At 49.2% G+C, this 18,686-nt stretch overlaps 2 protein-coding genes and 2 long non-coding RNA genes across 7 annotated transcripts in view; 2 read left to right on the top strand and 2 right to left on the bottom strand.

The window, feature by feature from the left end:
- The window catches only part of LOC144336671 (uncharacterized), a 10,624-nt gene extending 5,067 nt beyond the window's left edge, over positions 1 to 5,557 (bottom strand). Inside the window, exons 1-2 of the long non-coding RNA XR_013408929.1 lie at positions 5,513 to 5,557; positions 4,590 to 4,831 (exon numbers count right to left, since the gene is read on the bottom strand). This is a non-coding gene — a long non-coding RNA (uncharacterized LOC144336671). The remainder of the gene's footprint in view (positions 1 to 4,589; positions 4,832 to 5,512) is intronic.
- RAB3D (RAB3D, member RAS oncogene family) overlaps positions 1 to 15,241 on the top strand; it is a 20,340-nt gene extending 5,099 nt beyond the window's left edge. For 2 of the 4 annotated variants that reach the window (XR_013408660.1, XR_013408661.1), the window contains exons 3-6: positions 296 to 414; positions 509 to 633; positions 11,455 to 12,847; positions 13,820 to 15,241. Coding sequence is in view for 2 of the 4 variants with exons in the window: in XM_077976473.1 (XP_077832599.1) it covers positions 296 to 414; positions 509 to 633; positions 11,455 to 11,642 (432 nt within the window). In the remaining 2 variants the exon portion in view is untranslated. 4 annotated transcript variants of the gene reach the window in all.
- Positions 8,664 to 9,746, top strand: LOC144336680 (uncharacterized). The gene is made up of 2 exons (XR_013408938.1): positions 8,664 to 8,806; positions 9,500 to 9,746. It is a non-coding gene; the product is annotated as an uncharacterized LOC144336680 (long non-coding RNA).
- Positions 10,032 to 18,686, bottom strand: part of TSPAN16 (tetraspanin 16) — a 25,760-nt gene continuing 17,105 nt past the window's right edge. The window contains exon 7 of the mRNA XM_077977449.1: positions 10,032 to 10,235. Within this exon, the coding sequence (XP_077833575.1) occupies positions 10,185 to 10,235 (51 nt within the window). The 3' untranslated portion in view covers positions 10,032 to 10,184. The remainder of the gene's footprint in view (positions 10,236 to 18,686) is intronic.

Here is an 18,686-nt window from a genome sequence, read left to right as displayed (position 1 = left end):
AAATCTATGAGAGGCCACTGACCCCTGAGACTTGGAACCCCTCAAGGGCAAGCAAGCCCAGGTCTCTCCCTCATCAGACTGGGGAGGTCCCTTGATAATGAATCCATGCCTCCCCTGTCAGACTGGGGTTGTGAGGGCAGGGTCTGTGTATTCTCCATCAGACCGGAGGTTGTATGAGCGGTTCTGTGTCTCCCCTATGAGACTGGTGCTGTGAACACAGGGCAGTGGCCCTCTCAGACAGGGGTGGACTGGGAAACAGGTAGTTCCCAGCCAACTGTCACTGCCATTTGTCCAGGACACGGCGGGCCAGGAGCGCTACCGCACCATCACCACAGCCTACTACCGGGGAGCCATGGGCTTCCTGCTCATGTATGACGTCGCCAATCAGGAATCCTTTGCCGCCGTGCAGGACTGGTGAGTGCTTGCTGACCACGGACCCCTGATCTTTGCCTTCTCCTCTTATCCCTAACCCCCCCCGGCTCATGGCTCACGACTGGTAACTCTGCAGGGCCACGCAAATCAAGACCTACTCCTGGGACAACGCCCAGGTCATCCTGGTGGGGAACAAGTGTGACCTGGAGGACGAACGTGTCGTGCCTGCCGAGGATGGCCGGAGGCTTGCCGATGACCTTGGTTAGTACCCAGCCTGGGCCACAGGCCCTGGCTCTCCCAGAACCAAACCCTCATCCCCATCCTCAGATTCAGGGTCCAACCCAGTCACTGACCCTTTGAGGATCTGCCCAGGAAAATACCCATGCGTATGCCACATGTCCTGTTTAATTGCAGGGGATCCATGCGCAGGAACTCGCAGCAAAACCATTTCTGGAAATTGATCCTAGCGATATCCTCACCCGTGTGGGATGTGGTGTGTGGAGTGTAGCAATAGTATTAGTAGGAGTGAAACCTACAGATCCCCGCCAAGTGTTTCACAGTTGGAGAACCAAGTGGACATAAAGTATATTCACATGGTAGAATACTATGCAGCCGTGGAAAAGGCTGGGGATGTTATTTATTTATTTATTTATTTATTTATTTATTTATTTATTTTTACTTTTTTTTTTTTTTTGGGAATGGAGTCTTGCTCTGTTGCCCAGGCTGGAGTGCAGTGGCGCGATCTCAGATCACTGCAAGCTCCGCCTCCCAGGTTTATTTTATTTTTTTGAGACTCACTCTGTCACCCAGACTGGAGTGCAGCAGTGCAATATCAGCTTACTGCAGCCTCCACCACCCAGGTTCAAGCAATTCTCCTGCTTCAGCCTCCCAAGTAGCTGGGACTACAGGCGTATGCCACCATGCCCAGCTAATTTTTTGTATTTTTAGTAAAGACGAGGTTTCACCGTGTTAGCCAGGATGGTCTCTATCTCCTGACCTCGTGATCTGCCTGCCTCAGCCTCCCAGAGTGCTGGGATTTACAAGTGTGAGCCACCATGCCCGGCCTTTTTTAAATTTTGTGTAGAGACATGGTCTCGCTATGTTGCCCAGGCTGGCCTCGAATTCCTGGCTTCAAGTGATCCTCCCTCCTCAGCTTCCCAAAGTGCTAGGATTGCAGGCATGAGCCAGCCCCGCCGCCCGGCCAAGGGGGTGTTCTTTTTTTTTTTTTTTTTTTCCTGAGACGGAGTCTCGCTGTGTCGCCCAGGCTGGAGTGCAGTGGCACGATCTCAGCTCACTGCAAGCTCCGCCTCCTGGGTTCACGCCATTCTCCCACCTCAGCCTCCTGAGCAGCTGGGATTACAGGCGCCCACCACACGCCCGGCTAATTTTTTTTTGTATTTTTAGTACAGACAGGGTTTCACCGTGTTAGGCAGGATGATCTCGATCTCCTGACCTCGTGATCCGCCCGCCTCGGCCTCCCAAAGTACTGGGATTACAGGCGTGAGCCACTGCGCCCGGCCGGGATGTTCTTTATGGTTTGTTTTTGTTTTTGTTTGAGATGGAGTCTTACTCTGTCACCCAGGCTGGAGTGCAATGGCATGATCTTGGCTCACTGCAACCTCCACCTCCTGCATTCAAGTGATTCTCCTGCCTCAGTCTCCTGAGTATCTGGGATAACAGGTGCGCGCACCACACCTGACTCATTTTTGTATTTTCAGTAGAGATGATGTTTCGCCATGTTGGCCAGGCTGGTCTTGAACCCCTGACAGGTGGTCCACCTGCTTCGGCCTCCCGAAGTATTGGGATTGCAGGCATGAGCCACGGTGCCCGGCTGTTCTTTATGTTTTGATATGGCAAGGTCTCTGGCTAAGCAGAAAAACCAAACAGCAGAACAGCAGATAAGACTGCTTCCTTTAGTCCAGGGGTCAGCAAACCTTTTCTTAAAGGGCCAGATAGTAAATGTTTTTGGCCATACCGTCTCTATGGCAACTACTCAACTCTGCATGACAGCAGCCACAGACAATGCATAAATGAATAGGTGTGACTGTTTGCCAATTTGTGGCCGGGCATGGTGGCTCACACCTGAAATCCCAGCACTTTGGGATGTTGAGGCGGGCCGATCACCTGAGGCCAGGAGTTCTAGACCAGCCTGGCCAACATGGCGAAACCCTGTCTCTACTAAAAATACACAAAAATTAGCCGGGCGTGGTGGCAGACGCCTGTAATCCCAGCTGCTTGGGAGGCTGAGGCAGAAGAATTGCTTGAACCTGGGAAGTGGAGGCTGCAGTGAGCCGATATTGCGCCTCTGCAGTCCAGCCTGGACAATGGAGGGAGATTCTATCTCAAAAAAAAAAAAAAAGAAGAAGAAAGAAAGTAACTGATGCTTGCAATCAGTTTTTAACCCCAGCCTTCCCGTAAGCCCCATCCAAGCCAGCACTCTATGTGCAAAATTCAGAAGGCACAGGAAGAGACTAAGGCAATAATTTACTCCCCACCTCCAGTTCTGGTCTCCCAGCTTCTCTGGTTCTTGTATCTTTTTCCAGAAATATCCTGAGCACCCACAGGCATCGACAACACATTGGCTACTTTTTTTGTTTTACACAGATGTTCCCTGCGGTCTGTACCCTTTTCTGTACTTTGAATTTTTCTACTAAATAATATATCCTAGAAATCCTTTTCCATCAGCCCTAGAGCTGGCTCATTCTTTTGCTTGGCTGTGTACTACCCCATTTCATGTTTCCTTAACCTTTTCCTCTGTTGACAGCCATGGAGATTATTTCTAGCCATTTCCTCTGACAAATGCAGCTGCAGCAATCATCTTTATATATATTTCTTTGGACACATGTGGCAAGAAATCTGTCAGCTTAATTCATAGATGTTCTTAACACTTTTTTTTTTTTGAGATGGAGCCACTGCACCTGGTTGGTTTCTATAGGCCTGGCCTACACTTTTTTTAAAAAAATAACTTTTGCCAGGAATGGTGGCATGTGCTTGTAATCCCAGCTACTCTGGAGACTGAATTGGGAGGATTGCTTGAGGCCAAGAATTTGAGACCAGCTTGGGCAATATAGCGAGACTCTGTCTGAAAAAAGGAAGAAAATAATAACTTTTTGTGATAAAAATGTTCAAATACTCCCGGTACATTGGGAGGGCAAGGTGGGTACATCACTTGAGCCCAGGAATTTGAGACCAGCCTGGGCAACATGGCAAACCCCGTCTCTACAAAGAAATGCAAAAATTAGCTAGGCATGGTGGCGCACACCTGTAGTCTCAGCTACTCAGGAGGCTGAGGTGGGAGGATCGCTTGAGCCTGGGAGACAGAGGTTGCATTGAACCAAGATTGCACCACTGTATGCCAACCTGGGCAACGGAGCAAGACCTTATCTCAAAAAAAAAAATGAAATAAGAAATGTTTGTCCGGCGTGGTGGCTAATACCTGTAATCCCAGCACTTTGGGAGGCTGAGGCAGGCAGATCACCTGAGGTCAGGAGTTTGAGAACAACCTGACCAACATGGTGAAACCTCATCTCTACTAAAAATACAAAATTACCAGTTGTGGTGGCGCACGCCTGTAATCTCAGCTACTTGGGAGGCTGAGGGAGGAGACTCGCTTGAACCCAGGAGGCAGAGGCTGCGTGAGCTGAGATCGTGCCATTGCACTCCAGCCTGGGTAACAAGAGCGAAACTCCATCTAAAAAAAGTTCAAATACATTCACAAGTAGAAAGGAATGTAAAATAGACTTTCATAAAACATTATTCAACTTAATTAGATCTCAACATTTATTCAATCTTGAATCATCTATTCTCCCAAAATACTTTTCCTTTTTTTCCTAGAAAATTGAGAAACAAACCCTTGACATTGGACCCTTTTGTCTGTAAACAGTTCGCTATGCAACTCCAGCCGTTTTGTTTTTGTTGTTTTTTAAATAATAGAGACAGAGCCTCACTCTTTCACCCAGGCTGGAGTACAGTGGTGTGATCCCACCACTTTAGGAGGCTGAGGAGGGAGGATTGCTTGAGCCCAGGGGTTGGAAACCAGCCTGGGCAACACAGTGAGACCCCAACTCTACAAAATAAGTTCAAGGCTCCCTGTAGCCTCGTACTCCTGGGCTCAAGCAATTCTGCTGCCTCAGCCTTTCAAGTAACTGGGACTACTAGTGTAAGCCAGCACACTGGCTAATTTATTATTATTATTTTTTGTAGAGATGAGGTCTCACTATATTGCACAGGCTGGTCTTAAACTCCCAGGCTCAAGCAATTGGCTTGCCTCAACCTCCCAAAGTGTTGGGATGACAGGCATGAGCCACGGCACCTGTTGGTTTTTACATTTTTAAGTGGTTGAAAAAAAAAATGACATGGGAAATTTATATGAAATTCAAATTTGTATCTATAAATGAAGTTTTTCTGAGACACAGCCATACCCTTTTTTTAAAAAAATTTTTTTACACGGAGTCTTGCTCTTGTCGCCCAGGCTGGAGTGCAGTGGTGTGATTTCAGCTCACTACAACCTCCGCCTCCCCAGTTCAAGCAATTCTCCTGCCTCACCCTCCTGAGTAGCTGGGATTACAGGCGCATGCCACCACGCCTGGCTAATTTTTGTATCTTTAGTAGAGATGGGGTTTCACCATGCTGGCCAGGCTGGTCTGGAACTCTTGACCTTGGGTGATCCACCCGCCTCGACCTCCCAACCATTTATTTTTTTAATTTATTTTTTATTTTTTTGAGACAAGGTCCCTGTCTGGTGCTCAGGCTGGAGTGCAGTGGCACGATCATAGCTCAATGTAGCCTCCATCTCCTGGGCTCAAGTGATCCTCCCATCTCAGCCTCCCAAGTACCTGGGACTCCAGGTGTACTCCACCACACCTCCCTAATTAAAAAAAAATTTTTTTTTTGCCAGGCACGGTGGCTCATGCCTGTAATCCCAGCACTTTGGGAGGCCGAGGCGGGTGTATCACAAGGTCAGAAGATTGAGACCACCCTGGTCAACATGGTGAAACCCCATCTCTACTAAAAATACAAAAAAATTAGCCGGGTGTGGTGGTACACAGCTGTAATCCCAGCTACTCAGGAGGCTGAGGCAGGAGAATCGCTTGAACCTGGGAGGTGGAGGTTGCAATGAGCTGAGATCGCGCCACTGCACTCCAGCCTGAGTGAGACTCTGTCTCAAAAAAAAAAAAAAAAAAATGTTTCGGAGATAGGTCTTGCCATGTTTTCTGGGCTGATCTTGAACTCCTGGGCTTAAGCAATCCTCCCACCTTGGCCTCCCAAAGTGCTGGGATTACAGGAGTGAACTCACACCCATGCCCAGCCGATGCCTATTTGTTGATGCATTGTCTGTGGTTGCTATTGTTTATGGTAATCACATGTCTGATTACAGGCTGTCTCAATACAGAAAAGGGTATATGCAGTGCTTCAAGCGCAGAATTGAGTAACTGAGACAGAGACCATATGACCCAGAAAGCCTAAAATATTTACCATCTGGGCCAGGCGCGGTGGCTCACACCTGTAATCCCAGCATTTTGGGAGGCCGAGGTGTGCGGATCACGAGGTCAGGAGATCGAGACCATCCTGGCTAACTCGGTGAAACCCCGACTCTACTAAAAATACAAACATTAGCCGGGCGCGGTGGCGGGCGCCTGTAGTCCCAGCTACTCGGAGGCTGAGGCAGGAGAATGGCATGAACCTGGGAGGTGGAGCTTGCAGTGAGCCGAGATCGTGCCACTGCACTCCAGCCTGGGTGACAGAGCGAGACTCCGTCTTATAAAAAAAAAAAAAAGAAAAAGAAATTTACCATCTGGCCCTTCACAGAGGAGGTTTGCTGACCTCTGAGCTATCCCTTTTGCCTTTTATTCTTGCCATTGCTTTGTTAGAGAAACTGGGTCTTTGTTCTGTGGGGCAGGGTCCTGAATCCCCAGTTAGCCTGGAAGTGGTAAAATTAGTTATGTCCACCATGGGCTGAAATACTTGGAAGTGTTTCCCACACCTACTTACAGATTATATCTGGGGTCTCGGGGTAAAGGGAGATTCTCACTTTCTGTTATTGTGTTTAAAATATTGGAGTACAGGCCGGGTTCGGTGGCTCACGCCTTTAATCTCAGCACTTTGGGAGGCTGAGGTGGGCAGATTACTTGATGTCAGGAGTTGGAGACCAGCCTGGCCAACATGGTAAAACCCCGTCTCTACCAAAAATACAAAAATTAGCTGGGTGTGGTGGCACATGCCTGTAATCCCAGCTACTTGGAAAGCTGAGGTGTGAGAATCATTTGAACCCGGGAGGCGGAAGTTGCAATGAGCTGAGGTTGCGCCACTGCACTCCAGCCTGGGTGATGGAGTGAGCCTGTATCACACACATACACACACACACACACACACACACACAAAAAGAAGATTGGAGTTCAAAGCAGGAGACAGGATTTGATCCCAATTTTTTTTTTCTTTTCTTTTTTTTTGAGATGGAGTTTCGCTCTTGTTGCCCAGACTGGAGTGCAATGGCACGATCTCGGCTCACCGCAACCTCTGCCTCCCAGGTTCAAACAATTCTCCTGCCTCAGCCTCCCGAATACCTGGGATTACTGACATGCGTCACCACGCCTGGCTACTTTTGTATTTTTCGTAGAGATGGGGATTCACCATGTTGCTCAGGCTGGTCTCAGACTCCTGACCTCAGGTGATCTACTGCCTCAGCCTCCTGAAGTGCTGGGATTACAGGCATGAGCCACCATGCCTGGCCTGATTCCAATTTTATAGGAAAAAAAGCCAGACACATATACATGTGCACACACACATCCCTTACAAACCTAACCCCAACAATGACATATTTATATAGAAAAAGACTAAAGGCTGGGCATAGTGGCTCATTCCTGTAATCCTTGCACTTTGGGAGGTCAAGACAGAAGGATCACTTGAGTCTAGGAGTTAGAGACCAGCGTGGGCAACATGGTGAAACCCCACCCCTATAAAAAACCAAAAATTGGCTGTGTGGTGGCACACTCCTATAGTTCCAGCTACTTGGGAGATTGAGGTGTGCCCAAGAGTCGAGGCCACAGTGAGTTACGATCATACGACTGCACTCCAGCCAGGGCAACAGAGGGAGACTCTGTCTCAAAAAAAAAAAAAGATGAATAAAGACTAGAAAGCTGAATAGCAAAACACCAATAGTAATTGTTTCCAAGTGATGAGATTACAAATGACTTTTATCTCTATCTCCATACATTGCTTTGCGTTTTTGTTTTGAGACAGGGTCTTACTCTGTTGCCCAGGCTGGAGTACAATGGCATGACCTCGGCTCACTGTAGCCTCAATTTCTCTGGCTCAGGTCATCCTCCCACCTCAGCCTCCCAAGTAGGTGGTACGACAGGTGCATGCCACCACACCTGGTTAATATTTACTTATTTTTATTTTAATTTTTTGAGACGGAGTCTCGCTCTGTTGCCAGGCTGGAGTGCAGTGGCATAACCTCAGCTCATTGCAACCTCCGCCTCTCAGGTTCAAGCGATTCTTCTGCCTCAGCCTCCTGAATAGCTTGGACTGCAGGCACACACCACCACACAAAGCTAAATTTTGTATTTTTAGTAGAGATGGGGTTTCACCATATTGGGCAGGCTGATCTCGAACTCCTGACCTTGTGATCCGCCCACCTTGGCCTCCCAAAGTGCTGGGATTACAGGTGTGAGCCAACAAAACTGGCCACCCCCATTTTTTTTTTTTTTTTGAGACGGAATCTCGCTCTGTTGCCCAGGCTGGAGTGCAGTGGCACAATCTCGGCTCACTGCAATCTCCACCTCCCAGGAGTGATTATCCTGCCTCAGCCTCCCAATTAGCTGGGACTATAGATGCCCGCCACCATGCCCGGCTAAATTTTTTAGTGGAGACGAGGTTTCACCATGTTAGCCAGGATGGTCTCAATCTCCTGACCTCGTGATCCGCCCGCCTCGGCCTCCCAAAATGCTGGGATTACAGGCATGAGTCACCGCGTGAGGCCAACTTTTTTTTTTTTTTTTTTTTTGAGATAGCATCTTGTTCTGTCACCCAGGCTGGTGTGCAATGGCGCAATCTCGGCTCACTGCAACCTCCACCTCCCAGGTTCAAGTGATCCTCCTGCTTCAGTCTCCTCAGTAGCTGGGATCACAGGTGTGCACCACCATGGCCAGCTAATTTTTGCATTTTTAGTAGAGACAGGGTTTCATCACATTGGCCAGGCTAGTCTCGAACTCCAGACCTCAAGTGGTCTGCTCACCTTGGCCTCCCAAAATGCTGGTATTACAGGCGTGAACCACCATGACCGGCCTTAATATTTTTTTTTTTTTTTTTTTTTTTTTTTTTGAGATGGAGTCTTGCTCTGTCACCCAGGCTGGAATGCAGTGGTGGCGCAATCTCAGCTCACTGCAAGCTCCGCCTCCCGGGTTCACACCATTCTCCTGCCTCAGCCTCCTGAGTAGCTGGGACTACAGGCGCCCGCCACCTCGCCCGGCTAGTTTTTTGTATTTTTTAGTAGAGACGGGGTTTCACCGTGTTAGCCAGGATGGTCTCGATCTCCTGACCTCGTGATCCGCCCGCCTCGGCCTCCCAAAGTGCTGGGATTACAGGCTTGAGCCACCGTGCCCGGCCTTAATTTTTATATTTTCTTTAGAGACTGGGTCTTGTTGTGTTGCCCAGGCTGGTCTCAAACTTCTGAGCTCAGGTGATCTACCTGCCTCAGTCTCCCAAAGTACTGGGATTTTAGGCTGTCTCAATACTTTTCTGTAGTTTCTAGTTTCTACAGTAAATTTCTTATTGAATAACATCAAAAAAAAATTTTTTTTTCCTTTTTAAACTTTTTATTTATTTTAGAGACAGGGTCTCCCTGTGATACCCAGGCTGGTCTTGAACTCCTGGGTTCAAGTGATTCTCCTGCCTTGGCCTCCTGAGTAGTTGGGACTACATGCGCATACCACCAAGCCTGGTTAATATCAGAAAAATAAGCCGGGCATGGTGGTTCATGCCCGTAATCCCAGCACTTTGGGAAGCTGAGGCAGGCGGATCATCTGAGGTCAGGAGTTCGATACCAGCCTGGCCAAAATGGTGAAACCCATCTCTACTGAAAATACAAAAATTAGCCTGGCATGGTGGTGCACACCTGCAGTCCCAGCTCCTTGGGAGGCTGAAGCAGGAGAATCGCTTGAACCCGGGAGGCGGAGGTTGCGGTGAGCCGAGATCGTGCCATTGCACTCCAGCCTGGGCAACAAGTGTGAAACTCCATCTCAACAAAAAGAAAAATAAAGAACACAGATTGTATGAGGCAAGGCCACACGTGGATAAGGAAACACCAGATCTGCCCAGGAAGACAGTGGGATGGCTTTGATATCTCTAGGCTCACAGTAGATCTCAGTTCATGTCCTGCCTCTGCTATTCTTTCATTTACCCACTCATTCATTCAACCATTCAGCAGACAGTTTCTAAGCACCCTCTCCGTTTCAGGCACTGGGTGCAGCCATGGGCGGAAATCCTGCCTGCCTGGAGCCGGCTTTCTAGTAGCGGAGACAGATAATAAACAGATAATTACACACCTAACTCATTATGATTCCATTTTTATAGTGCAGTATGACGCACAGAACAGACAGACCCGCTTCGCTCTTGGCCACGTGTAATGTGGCAGGCTTTTGTCTGAATTCCTGGCTTACCTTAGTGATGTGGCAGGTGGGGCTGCCTGGAGATTCAGGGACAGCTCCTCTCAGGCAGACCCTCAGGCAACCTTAAAAGGATGCAGGAAGCCCAGCATGGTGGCTCACGCTGATAAACCCAGCACTTTGGGAGGCCTAGGCGGGAGGATTGCTTTAGGTCAGCAGTTCAAGACCAGCCTGCACAACATAGTGAGATCCCCACCTCTACAAAATAAAATTTTTTTTAATTAGCTGGGTGTGGTGGGGTGCATCTATAGGCACAGCTACCCAGGGGGCCAAGGCGGGAGGATTGCTTGAGCCCAGGAGGTTGAGGCTGCAATGAGCCATGTTCACACCACTACACTCTGGCCTGGGCAATAGAAAGAGACCGTTTCTCTTAAAAAAAAAAAAAAAAGGCAGTGAAAAATGTGCCTTGATGGGTCTCCTGACGATGCCTTTCTGTGCAGCAGAAATTGGATGGAAGGTGAGCTACAGCCACCTGTGGGCACTGCCATGGCCGCTGGGCAGCAGAACTCTTCATGTACCCTCCCACCTACACTCTTGCAGCCACTGCCTTGTGACAGAGAGATGCTTAGGATTGTCCAGACCATGGCTGCAGCCGTAGGGTTTCGTTTGGTTGTTTTTGAGACAGGGTCTTGCTCCGTCACCCAGGCTGGTGTGCAGTGATGTGATCATGGCTCACTGCAGCCTTGACCTCCTGGGCTGAAACCCTTCTCCTGCCTCAGCCTTCCGAGTAGCTGAGACTGCAGGTGAACACCACCACGCCCATCTATTTTTTATTTATTTTAAATAGTGTCTCACTCTGTCGCCCAGGCTGGAGCGCAGTGGTGTGATCTCAGCTCACTATAACCTCCGCCTCCCAGATTCGAGCAATTCTCCTGCCTCAGCCTCCCGAGTAGCTGGGATTACAGACGCGTGCTACCACGTCCAGCTAATTTTTTGTATTTTTCATAGAGACAGGGTTTCATCATGTTGGTCAGGCTGGTCTTGAACTCCTGACCTCAAATGATCCACCTGCCTCGGCCTCCCAAAGTGCTGGGATTACAGGCGTGAGCCACCTCACCTGGCCGCCTGTCTACTTTTGAAAAAAATTTATTGTAGAGACAGGGCCTTGCTCTGTTGCCCAGGTTGGTCTTGAACTCCTGGCCTCAAGTGATCCTCCCACCATAGCTTCCCTTAGTGCTAGGATTACAGGCATAAGCCCCTGCGCCTGGCCTGCCACAGATTTTTATCATCGATAGGATCATTGTTCCCATTTTACAGATGAGCAAACTGAGGCTTGGAGCAGCAAAGGCACACGGCCAAGGTCCTACAGCAGGATAAAGGGCAGAACTAGGCTTAGAAGCCAGGTTTCTGTGATGCCACAGCTGAGACTCTGCCCCTCGGGGGTCTTACACGTGTTCCCACATTAACATTCATCCAGGTTTCGAGTTCTTTGAAGCCAGCGCCAAGGAGAACATCAATGTGAAGCAGGTCTTCGAGCGCCTGGTGGATGTCATCTGCGAGAAGATGAACGAGTCCCTGGAACCCAGCTCCAGCTCAGGCAGCAATGGGAAAGGCCCGGCCGTGGGGGATGCTCCAGCCCCCCAGCCCAGCAGCTGCAGTTGCTAGAGATGTCCCCAAACCCCCTACCCACCTCTCTCCGGCCTCGGCAGGGACTGTGATTGAGGCATGAGCCACAATGGTTATCTCCAAGCTCAGGGCAATCCCTTCCCTTCTGTCAACTGCCCCCCGACTCCTGCATGGCTCATTCTTTCACAATGTCGCCGTGGCTGCCAGGTTGCTCAGGCAGCCCCGGTGAGAGGCTACAGACCATGGGGACTCAGCTCTGCATGGCAGGCAGGGGCCCGGGGACACTGACATGCATGAGCTTGCTGCTTTCCAGGGTGTGTTAAGGAGGGTGGCCGCGGGCGACACGTCCCACTCTGTCTGATGGAGGGGCATCCGTGGTGCCTTCTAGCTTAGAACCATTTTCCAGGTCTCTTCTGGGTTGGGCAGGACTGATATTTCCAAGCTGGTGGAAGACGGTTCATCTTCTTCCTCGCACAGTGTGCGTTCTTGGAGTTCGTCCAGGGAAGGCGGCGCCTCTTTCTCAGGTCCTGCAGGCTGGTCTCTGAGCCTGCCCCCACGAACTTCCTGGATTCCAAGGTGGGATGGTGATTTTGACCCCTGCAGACCCTCTACTTACAAAAAGCAGCATTAAAGCGGCCTTTCCCCATTGTAGAAGGGACAAGGAGTCAAATCCCCTCAACACCCTGGCTTCAGGGACCCCAGAAGTGCCTTCCAAGCTTCCCCCAAGAGCCACATCACCCACAACCCTGCCACTGTTTTTGCTGTGTTCACCGCATCTCTGATCCTGAATTGAATTCTGGAACTATGGACCACATTAGACAGGGCAGAGATTCGCCCAACCCCTAGCACTCCGGCTCTGGGCTTTTGGCCAGAAGTTAATTAACCTCAGAGTCAGGAGCCTGGGCCCTCCCTCCTAGGCCCTGTTTAGCTGGTTGTGTTTTAAGCAAGTTCTTGCCCAATCATACATCCTGCTAGAAAAGGAAATGAAGCAACGTTCCCAGCCACCACAGGCAGTTGTCGGCAACTTTCTGATGTACGCACCTGGGCTCCTCCAACTTGAGGGGGGCCCTTCCACACCCAATGCCCATTTCCCAATCCTTGTCATCGGCAGGGCCCAGGGATGTGACAATACTTTTTTTTTTTTGAGACAGAGTCTCGCTCTGTTGCCCAGGCTGGAGTGCAGTGGCCAGATCTCAGCTCACTGCAAGCTCCGCCTCCCGGGTTTACGCCATTCTCCTGCCTCAGCCTCCCAAGTAGCTGGGACTACAGGCACCCGCCACCTCGCCCGGCTAATTTTTTGTGTTTTTAGTAGAGACGGGGTTTCACCATGTTAGCCAGGATGGTCTCAATCTCCTGACCTCGTGATCCGCCCGTCTCGGCCTCCCAAAGTGCTGGGATTACAGGCTTGAGCCACCGCCCGGCCGACAATTTTTGCTAATGGAGGAGTCGCTTCTTTTTTTTCTTTTTGAGATGGTCTCGCTCTGTCGCCCAGGCTGGAGTGCAGTGGTGCAATCACAGCTCACCACAGCCTCAAACTAGGGGTCACTTTAAGGGATGCTGGGGGTTGGGCAGAAGGGGTGAGGTGGTAGGATTGAGTAACTTGCTGTCACCGCTTGTACTTTGTAGATAGCCTGAGAGTGGCAGGCCCTTATGTGAATGGGGGGGATGGGCTGTGATCAGTGCCGGGGAGTCCCTGAAGCTGGGGTCCCCACCTCTGGGGGCTTCTGCTCAGAGGTTATGTGTGCAGTTTGAAGACTTACATCTTGACCTCCAGTTTAGAGGCACTTTCTGCCCATCAGATTCCAAACTCTAGGGGCGCAGCACGTTTTCTTAGCTCCTAAACACCAACCTTAACAGGACCAGCACTGTTAGGATGGCTAAGCGGATGTTTTATGTTCTCACCCCCCTGACTGTTTCAGAGGCTGTGTCTGCTCTCCCAGCCCCTGCAGCCAAAATGACTTCCTGCAGCTTTCATGAGCTCAGCCTCTTCCCTGGGGTATGTGTGAGGGGAAAAGCCTGGTTCAAGTTTAGATTTATTTCTAGGGAGCCCCAGTTACTTCATACCAGAGGCTACCCTTAGAACTTTGGAGTGAGGGTATCGTTTGTGTTGTTGTTGAGACAGAGTCTCGCTCTATTGCCCAGGCTGGAGTGCCGTGGCACAATCTCAGCTCACTGCAACCTCCGTCTCCAGGGTTCAAGTGATTCTCCTGCCTCAGCCTCCCGAGTAGCTGGAATTACAGGCACATGCCACCATACCCGGCTAATTTTTGTATTTTTAGTAGAGAAGGGGTTTCACCATGTTGGTGAGGCTGGTCTCAAACTGATTTCAAGTGATCCACTTCCTTCAGCCTCCCAAAGCACTGGGATTACAGGCATGAACCATCACGCCCAGCTGAGAGTATCTTTATACCAGCAAATGAGATGACTGAGGTGAAATGGACAAATCCTATAAACACACAAAGTGAGGGTATCTGAGTATGTGGGCGGGAGTCAAAAATTTGTAGTTGCTTTAACACTAAAGTCAAACTAAAGCAGCTTCAAAAAGACTTCTTAAGATGCAGTATGGCCTGCTGAGGTTTTTGTTTGTTTGTTTAAGACGGAGAGTCACTCTGTCGCGCAAGCCGGAGGGTAGTGGCGTGATCTCGGCTCACTGCAACTTCCACCTCCTGGGTTCAAGCGATTCTGCTGTCTCAGCCTCCTGAGTAGCTGGGACTACAGGCACCTGCCACCACACCCGGCTACGTTTTGCATTTTTAGTAGAGATAGGGTTTCACCTTGTTGGCCAGGCTGGTTTTGTTGGCCAATTGTCTCTAAACTGCTGTCAAAAAAAGGAATGGATGAGATTGTCCTGAATAGGGCGGAGCTAACTTGTAATCGCCTGCCTGACAAGAAACAGCTTTGACTGCATCTTACTCCTGACCTGGCCTAAGCTTTCTGTTTACATAAGATTTTTCAAGAGTTCAACTTCAAGTAGCAGCGGAGAGAGCTGCCTCTGGATTCTCTCAAAGACTGGGAATAATATGGGAACATTTGTTTCTTCTCAAAATAAGGCAAATGTTACATTGAATGATTTTGGGGGTGAGGTTTAATTCGAAATGGTCTCTGGGGACTGGAAACTGATGTTTTTGCAGATTACCTCAGGGAAGGGAGGTTTGTTGAGTTTACAGACACATTAAACCAAAGGCCGTGGGAAAACCCCTCTCCAGCTCCAGGGGATTGAAGTCAGGATCACCCACTAACCAGTGCCTTCCTTCTTAACATTCACTTTTAGCAGCTTGTGTTTACATGGGCAGTTTTGATGGGAAATTGCCATGACCACAGCGGTTTGGAGTTCTGTTTTTTTTTTTTTTTTCTCTCCTTTTTGTGGGGACTGGGGGACTCCTCCCAAGATCACATTTTAGCATCTTTCTTTCCTACTCCATTTAGAAAAACAAAGGGTGCAATGTGGTCTCAGTGTTAACATGGTAATTCCGCTACTGGCTCCTCCCTGACGATTCTGAAATACACTACTGAACGAGCTCTGGCTGGTCCTTTCTATCCTGGATGTGGTTCTTCTGTGTAGCAATTCCTTGATGTCCAGTTTGGAAAGATGTACTCTTTTTCTCCACAAGAAAAAATTAAATCCGTCATGCCCAAAATGTAGTTGTGCTTTTATTTCCATTAGTGAAGTGCATTTCTGGGAAAGGGGGGTTGATTTGCAACTAAGCAGATTTAAGTCAAGCGCCCTTCGAGACACAGCAGAAACCTCACCGGGCCTGGGGCTGCCTCTCGCTGGGTCCCATGGCCACCACCTTGACCTTGGAAAGCTCTGTTATATGGGAGGTAGGGAGGACACTGTTTCCCTCAGCTACTTCTGGTAAAGAGGTCAGTTCTCCCCACAGCAGCAAGAGGGCACCTGTGAACACCTGAGTCAGAGCACAGCCCTCCTCTGCTTAGAACCTTCAATGGCTCCCACCTTACTTGGAGTAAACGCCAAAGTCCTTCCTGTGGCTCCCCAGGGCCCTGCATGATCTGACTCATCACTTCCCCACCCTCCTCCATCTCTCCACTTGCCTCCCCACGCTTGCTCCCCTCCAGCCACATTGGCGTATTTGCTGCTATCTGAACATACCAGACCCCCGCCCCAAGGCCTTTGCACAGGATGCTCTCCCTGCCTCTGCCTGGATGGCCCTTACCCCAGGTAGTCACAGTTGATACGGTTTGGCTTTGTGTCCCCACCCAAATCTCACCTTGAATTGTAATCCCCATAATCCCCACGTTTCAAGGGAGAGACCAGGTGGAGGTCATTGAGTCATGGGGTTGGTTCCCCCATGCTGTTCTCCCGATAGCAAGTGAGTTCTCGCGATATCTGATGGTTTTATAAGGGGTTCTTCCACCTTCTCTCGGCTCTTCTCCTTCCTGCAACCTTGTGAAGAAGGTGTCTGGCTTCCCCTTTGCCTTCCGTTATAATTGTAAGTTTCCTGAGGCCTCCCCAGCCATGCTGAACTGTGAGTTAATTAAACCTCTTTCCTTTTTTTTTTTTTTTTTTTTTTTTGAGACTGAGTCTTGCTCTGCCACCCAGGCTGGAATGCAGTGGTGCCATCTTGGCTCACTGCAACCTCCACCTCCAGGGTTCAAGCAATTCTCCTGCCTCAGCCTCCCAAGTAGCTGGGATTACAAGCACGCTCCACTATGCCCGGCTAATTTTTGTGTTTTTAGTAGAGACAAGGTTTCACCATGTTGGCCAGGCTGGTCTTGAACTCCTGACCTCGTGATCTGCCCACCTCAGCCTCCCAAAATACTGGGATTACCGGCGTGAGCCGCCATACCCGGCTAAACCTCTTTCCTTTGTAAATTACCCAGTCTCAGGCAGTTTTTTCTAGCAGTAGGAAAACAGATTAATACAATAAAGCTCTCCTAACCTAACTTCCTCTATTTTTTTTTTTTTTTGAGACGGAGCCTCGCTCTGTCACCCAGGCTGGAGTGCAGTGGCTGGATCTCAGCTCACTGCAAGCTCTGCCTCCCGGGTTTACGCGATTCTCCTGCCTCAGCCTCCCGAGTAGCTGGGACTACAGGCGCCCGCCACCTCGCCCGGCTAGTTTTTTGTATTTTTTAGTAGAGACAAGGTTTCACCGGCTTAGCCAGGATGGTCTTGATCTCCTGACCTCGTGATCCACCTGCCTCAGCCTCCCAAAGTGCTGGGATTACAGGCTTGAGCCACCATGCCCAGCCTGAGTTGTCTCCTTTATAATAAACCAGGAGTAGTAAGTAAAACACTTTCCTGAGATCCGTAAATCATTCTCGTAAATTATCAAACCTGAAAGAGAGGAGGCTTGTGAGAACCCACCTGCCTTTGTAGCCATGTTGGACTGAAGTACGGGTAACCTGGGAACTCGATACTTGATACATCTGAAGTGAGGGCAGCTCAGTTTTGTGGGACTCAGCCCTTAAACCTACGGGGTCACACACCAACTCTGGGTAATTGATGTCAAAATTGAATTGTAGGACACCCAGCGGGTATCCACAGAGAATTGGAGAATTATTTAGTGTGGAAAACCCCACATATTTGGTATCAGAAATGTGGGTAAAAATGTTTATTTCTGGCCGGGCGCAGTGGCTCAAGCCTGTATTCCCAGCACTTTGGGAGGCTGAGGTGGGAGGATCACTTGAAGTCAGGAGTTCGAGACCAGCCTGGCCAACGTGGCAAAACCCCATCTCTACTAAAAATACAAAAATTAGCCATGTGTGGTGGCAGGCACCTGTAACTCCAGCTACTCAGGAGGCTGAGGCAGAAGAATTGCTTGAAACCAGGAGGCGGAGGTTGCAGTGATCTGAGATTGTGCCACTGCACTGCAACCTGGGCAACAGAGTGAGACTCTGTCTCAAAAATAAAAAAAAAAAAAAAGGAAAAAAAATTAGCTGGGCATGGTGGTACATGCCTGTAGTCCCGTGTACTCGGAAAGCTGACATGGGGTGGGAGATTCCCTTGAGCCCAGGAGTTAGAGGTTACCCTGAGCAACAATCATATCCAGCATGGGTGACACAACGAGGTCCTGTCCCTTTAAAAAAGGTTTTTGAGCCTATCAGGTAAACTCAACGATGGCCTAGGTATTAAGGGAGGCCAAACAAGCAATGTTAATGATCCTAGATGTGATGATGGTGTTATGGTTGTGAATGCAAATAAACATATTATTAGAGACGTGTACTGAAATATGAAGGGAAGAAATGACATTGTCTGGGGTTTGTTTTTTGGAGGGTTTTCTTGTTGTTATCTTGTAGAGATGGAGTCAGGCCAGGCGCAGTGGCTCATGCCTGTATTCCCAGAGCTTTGGGAGGCTGAGGCGGGCGGATCACTTGAGGTCAGGAGTTTGAGACCAGCCTGATGAAACCTCATCTCTACCAAAAATACAAAAAAATTAGCCGGGCAGGGTGGCAGGTGCCTGTAATCCCAGCTACACAGGAGCCTGAGGCAGGAGAATTGCTTGAACCCAGAATGTGGGGAGGTTGCAATAGGCCGAGATCACACCACTGCACTCCAGCCTGAGCAACAGAACAAGGGGGCAGGGGGGTCTTGCTATGTTGCCCAGGCTGGTCTCAAACTCCTGGGCTCAAGCGATCCTCCTACCTTGGCCTCCCAAAGTGCTGGGATTACAGATGTACCACCACAAAAAAAATAAGTGAGCTGATAGATATGTTAATTAGCTTGATTTAATCATTCCACATTGTATGCATATATCAAAATGTCACATTGTACCCTATAAATATATACAATTTTTTAAAAATGAAAAAATACTTTATCAAGGGTAAAAAGGGGATTGACAAAGCAAATATGTCAATCTTTGCATTGTTGAACCTGGGTGATGTGTATATGTTTCATTGGATGAATGTTCGTGGCTTTTGTGAAAGTTCTAGATGTTTCACAGAATAATTTACAAAACTGGCTGGGTGCAGTGGTTTATGCCTGTAATCCCAGCACTTTGAGAGGCTGAGGCAGGTGGATCACCTGAGCTCAGGAGTTCAAGACCAGCCTGGCCAACATGGTGAAACCCCATCTCTACTAAACATACAAAAAATTAGCTGGGCATGGTAGCGAGTGCCTGTAAT

The sequence above is a fragment of the Macaca mulatta genome, chromosome 19 (assembly GCF_049350105.2).
Source record: "Macaca mulatta isolate MMU2019108-1 chromosome 19, T2T-MMU8v2.0, whole genome shotgun sequence".
Lineage (NCBI taxonomy): Eukaryota > Metazoa > Chordata > Mammalia > Primates > Cercopithecidae > Macaca > Macaca mulatta.
The sequence above is the reverse complement of the archived record's forward strand: the minus strand, read 5'-3'. Positions and strand labels throughout refer to the sequence as shown.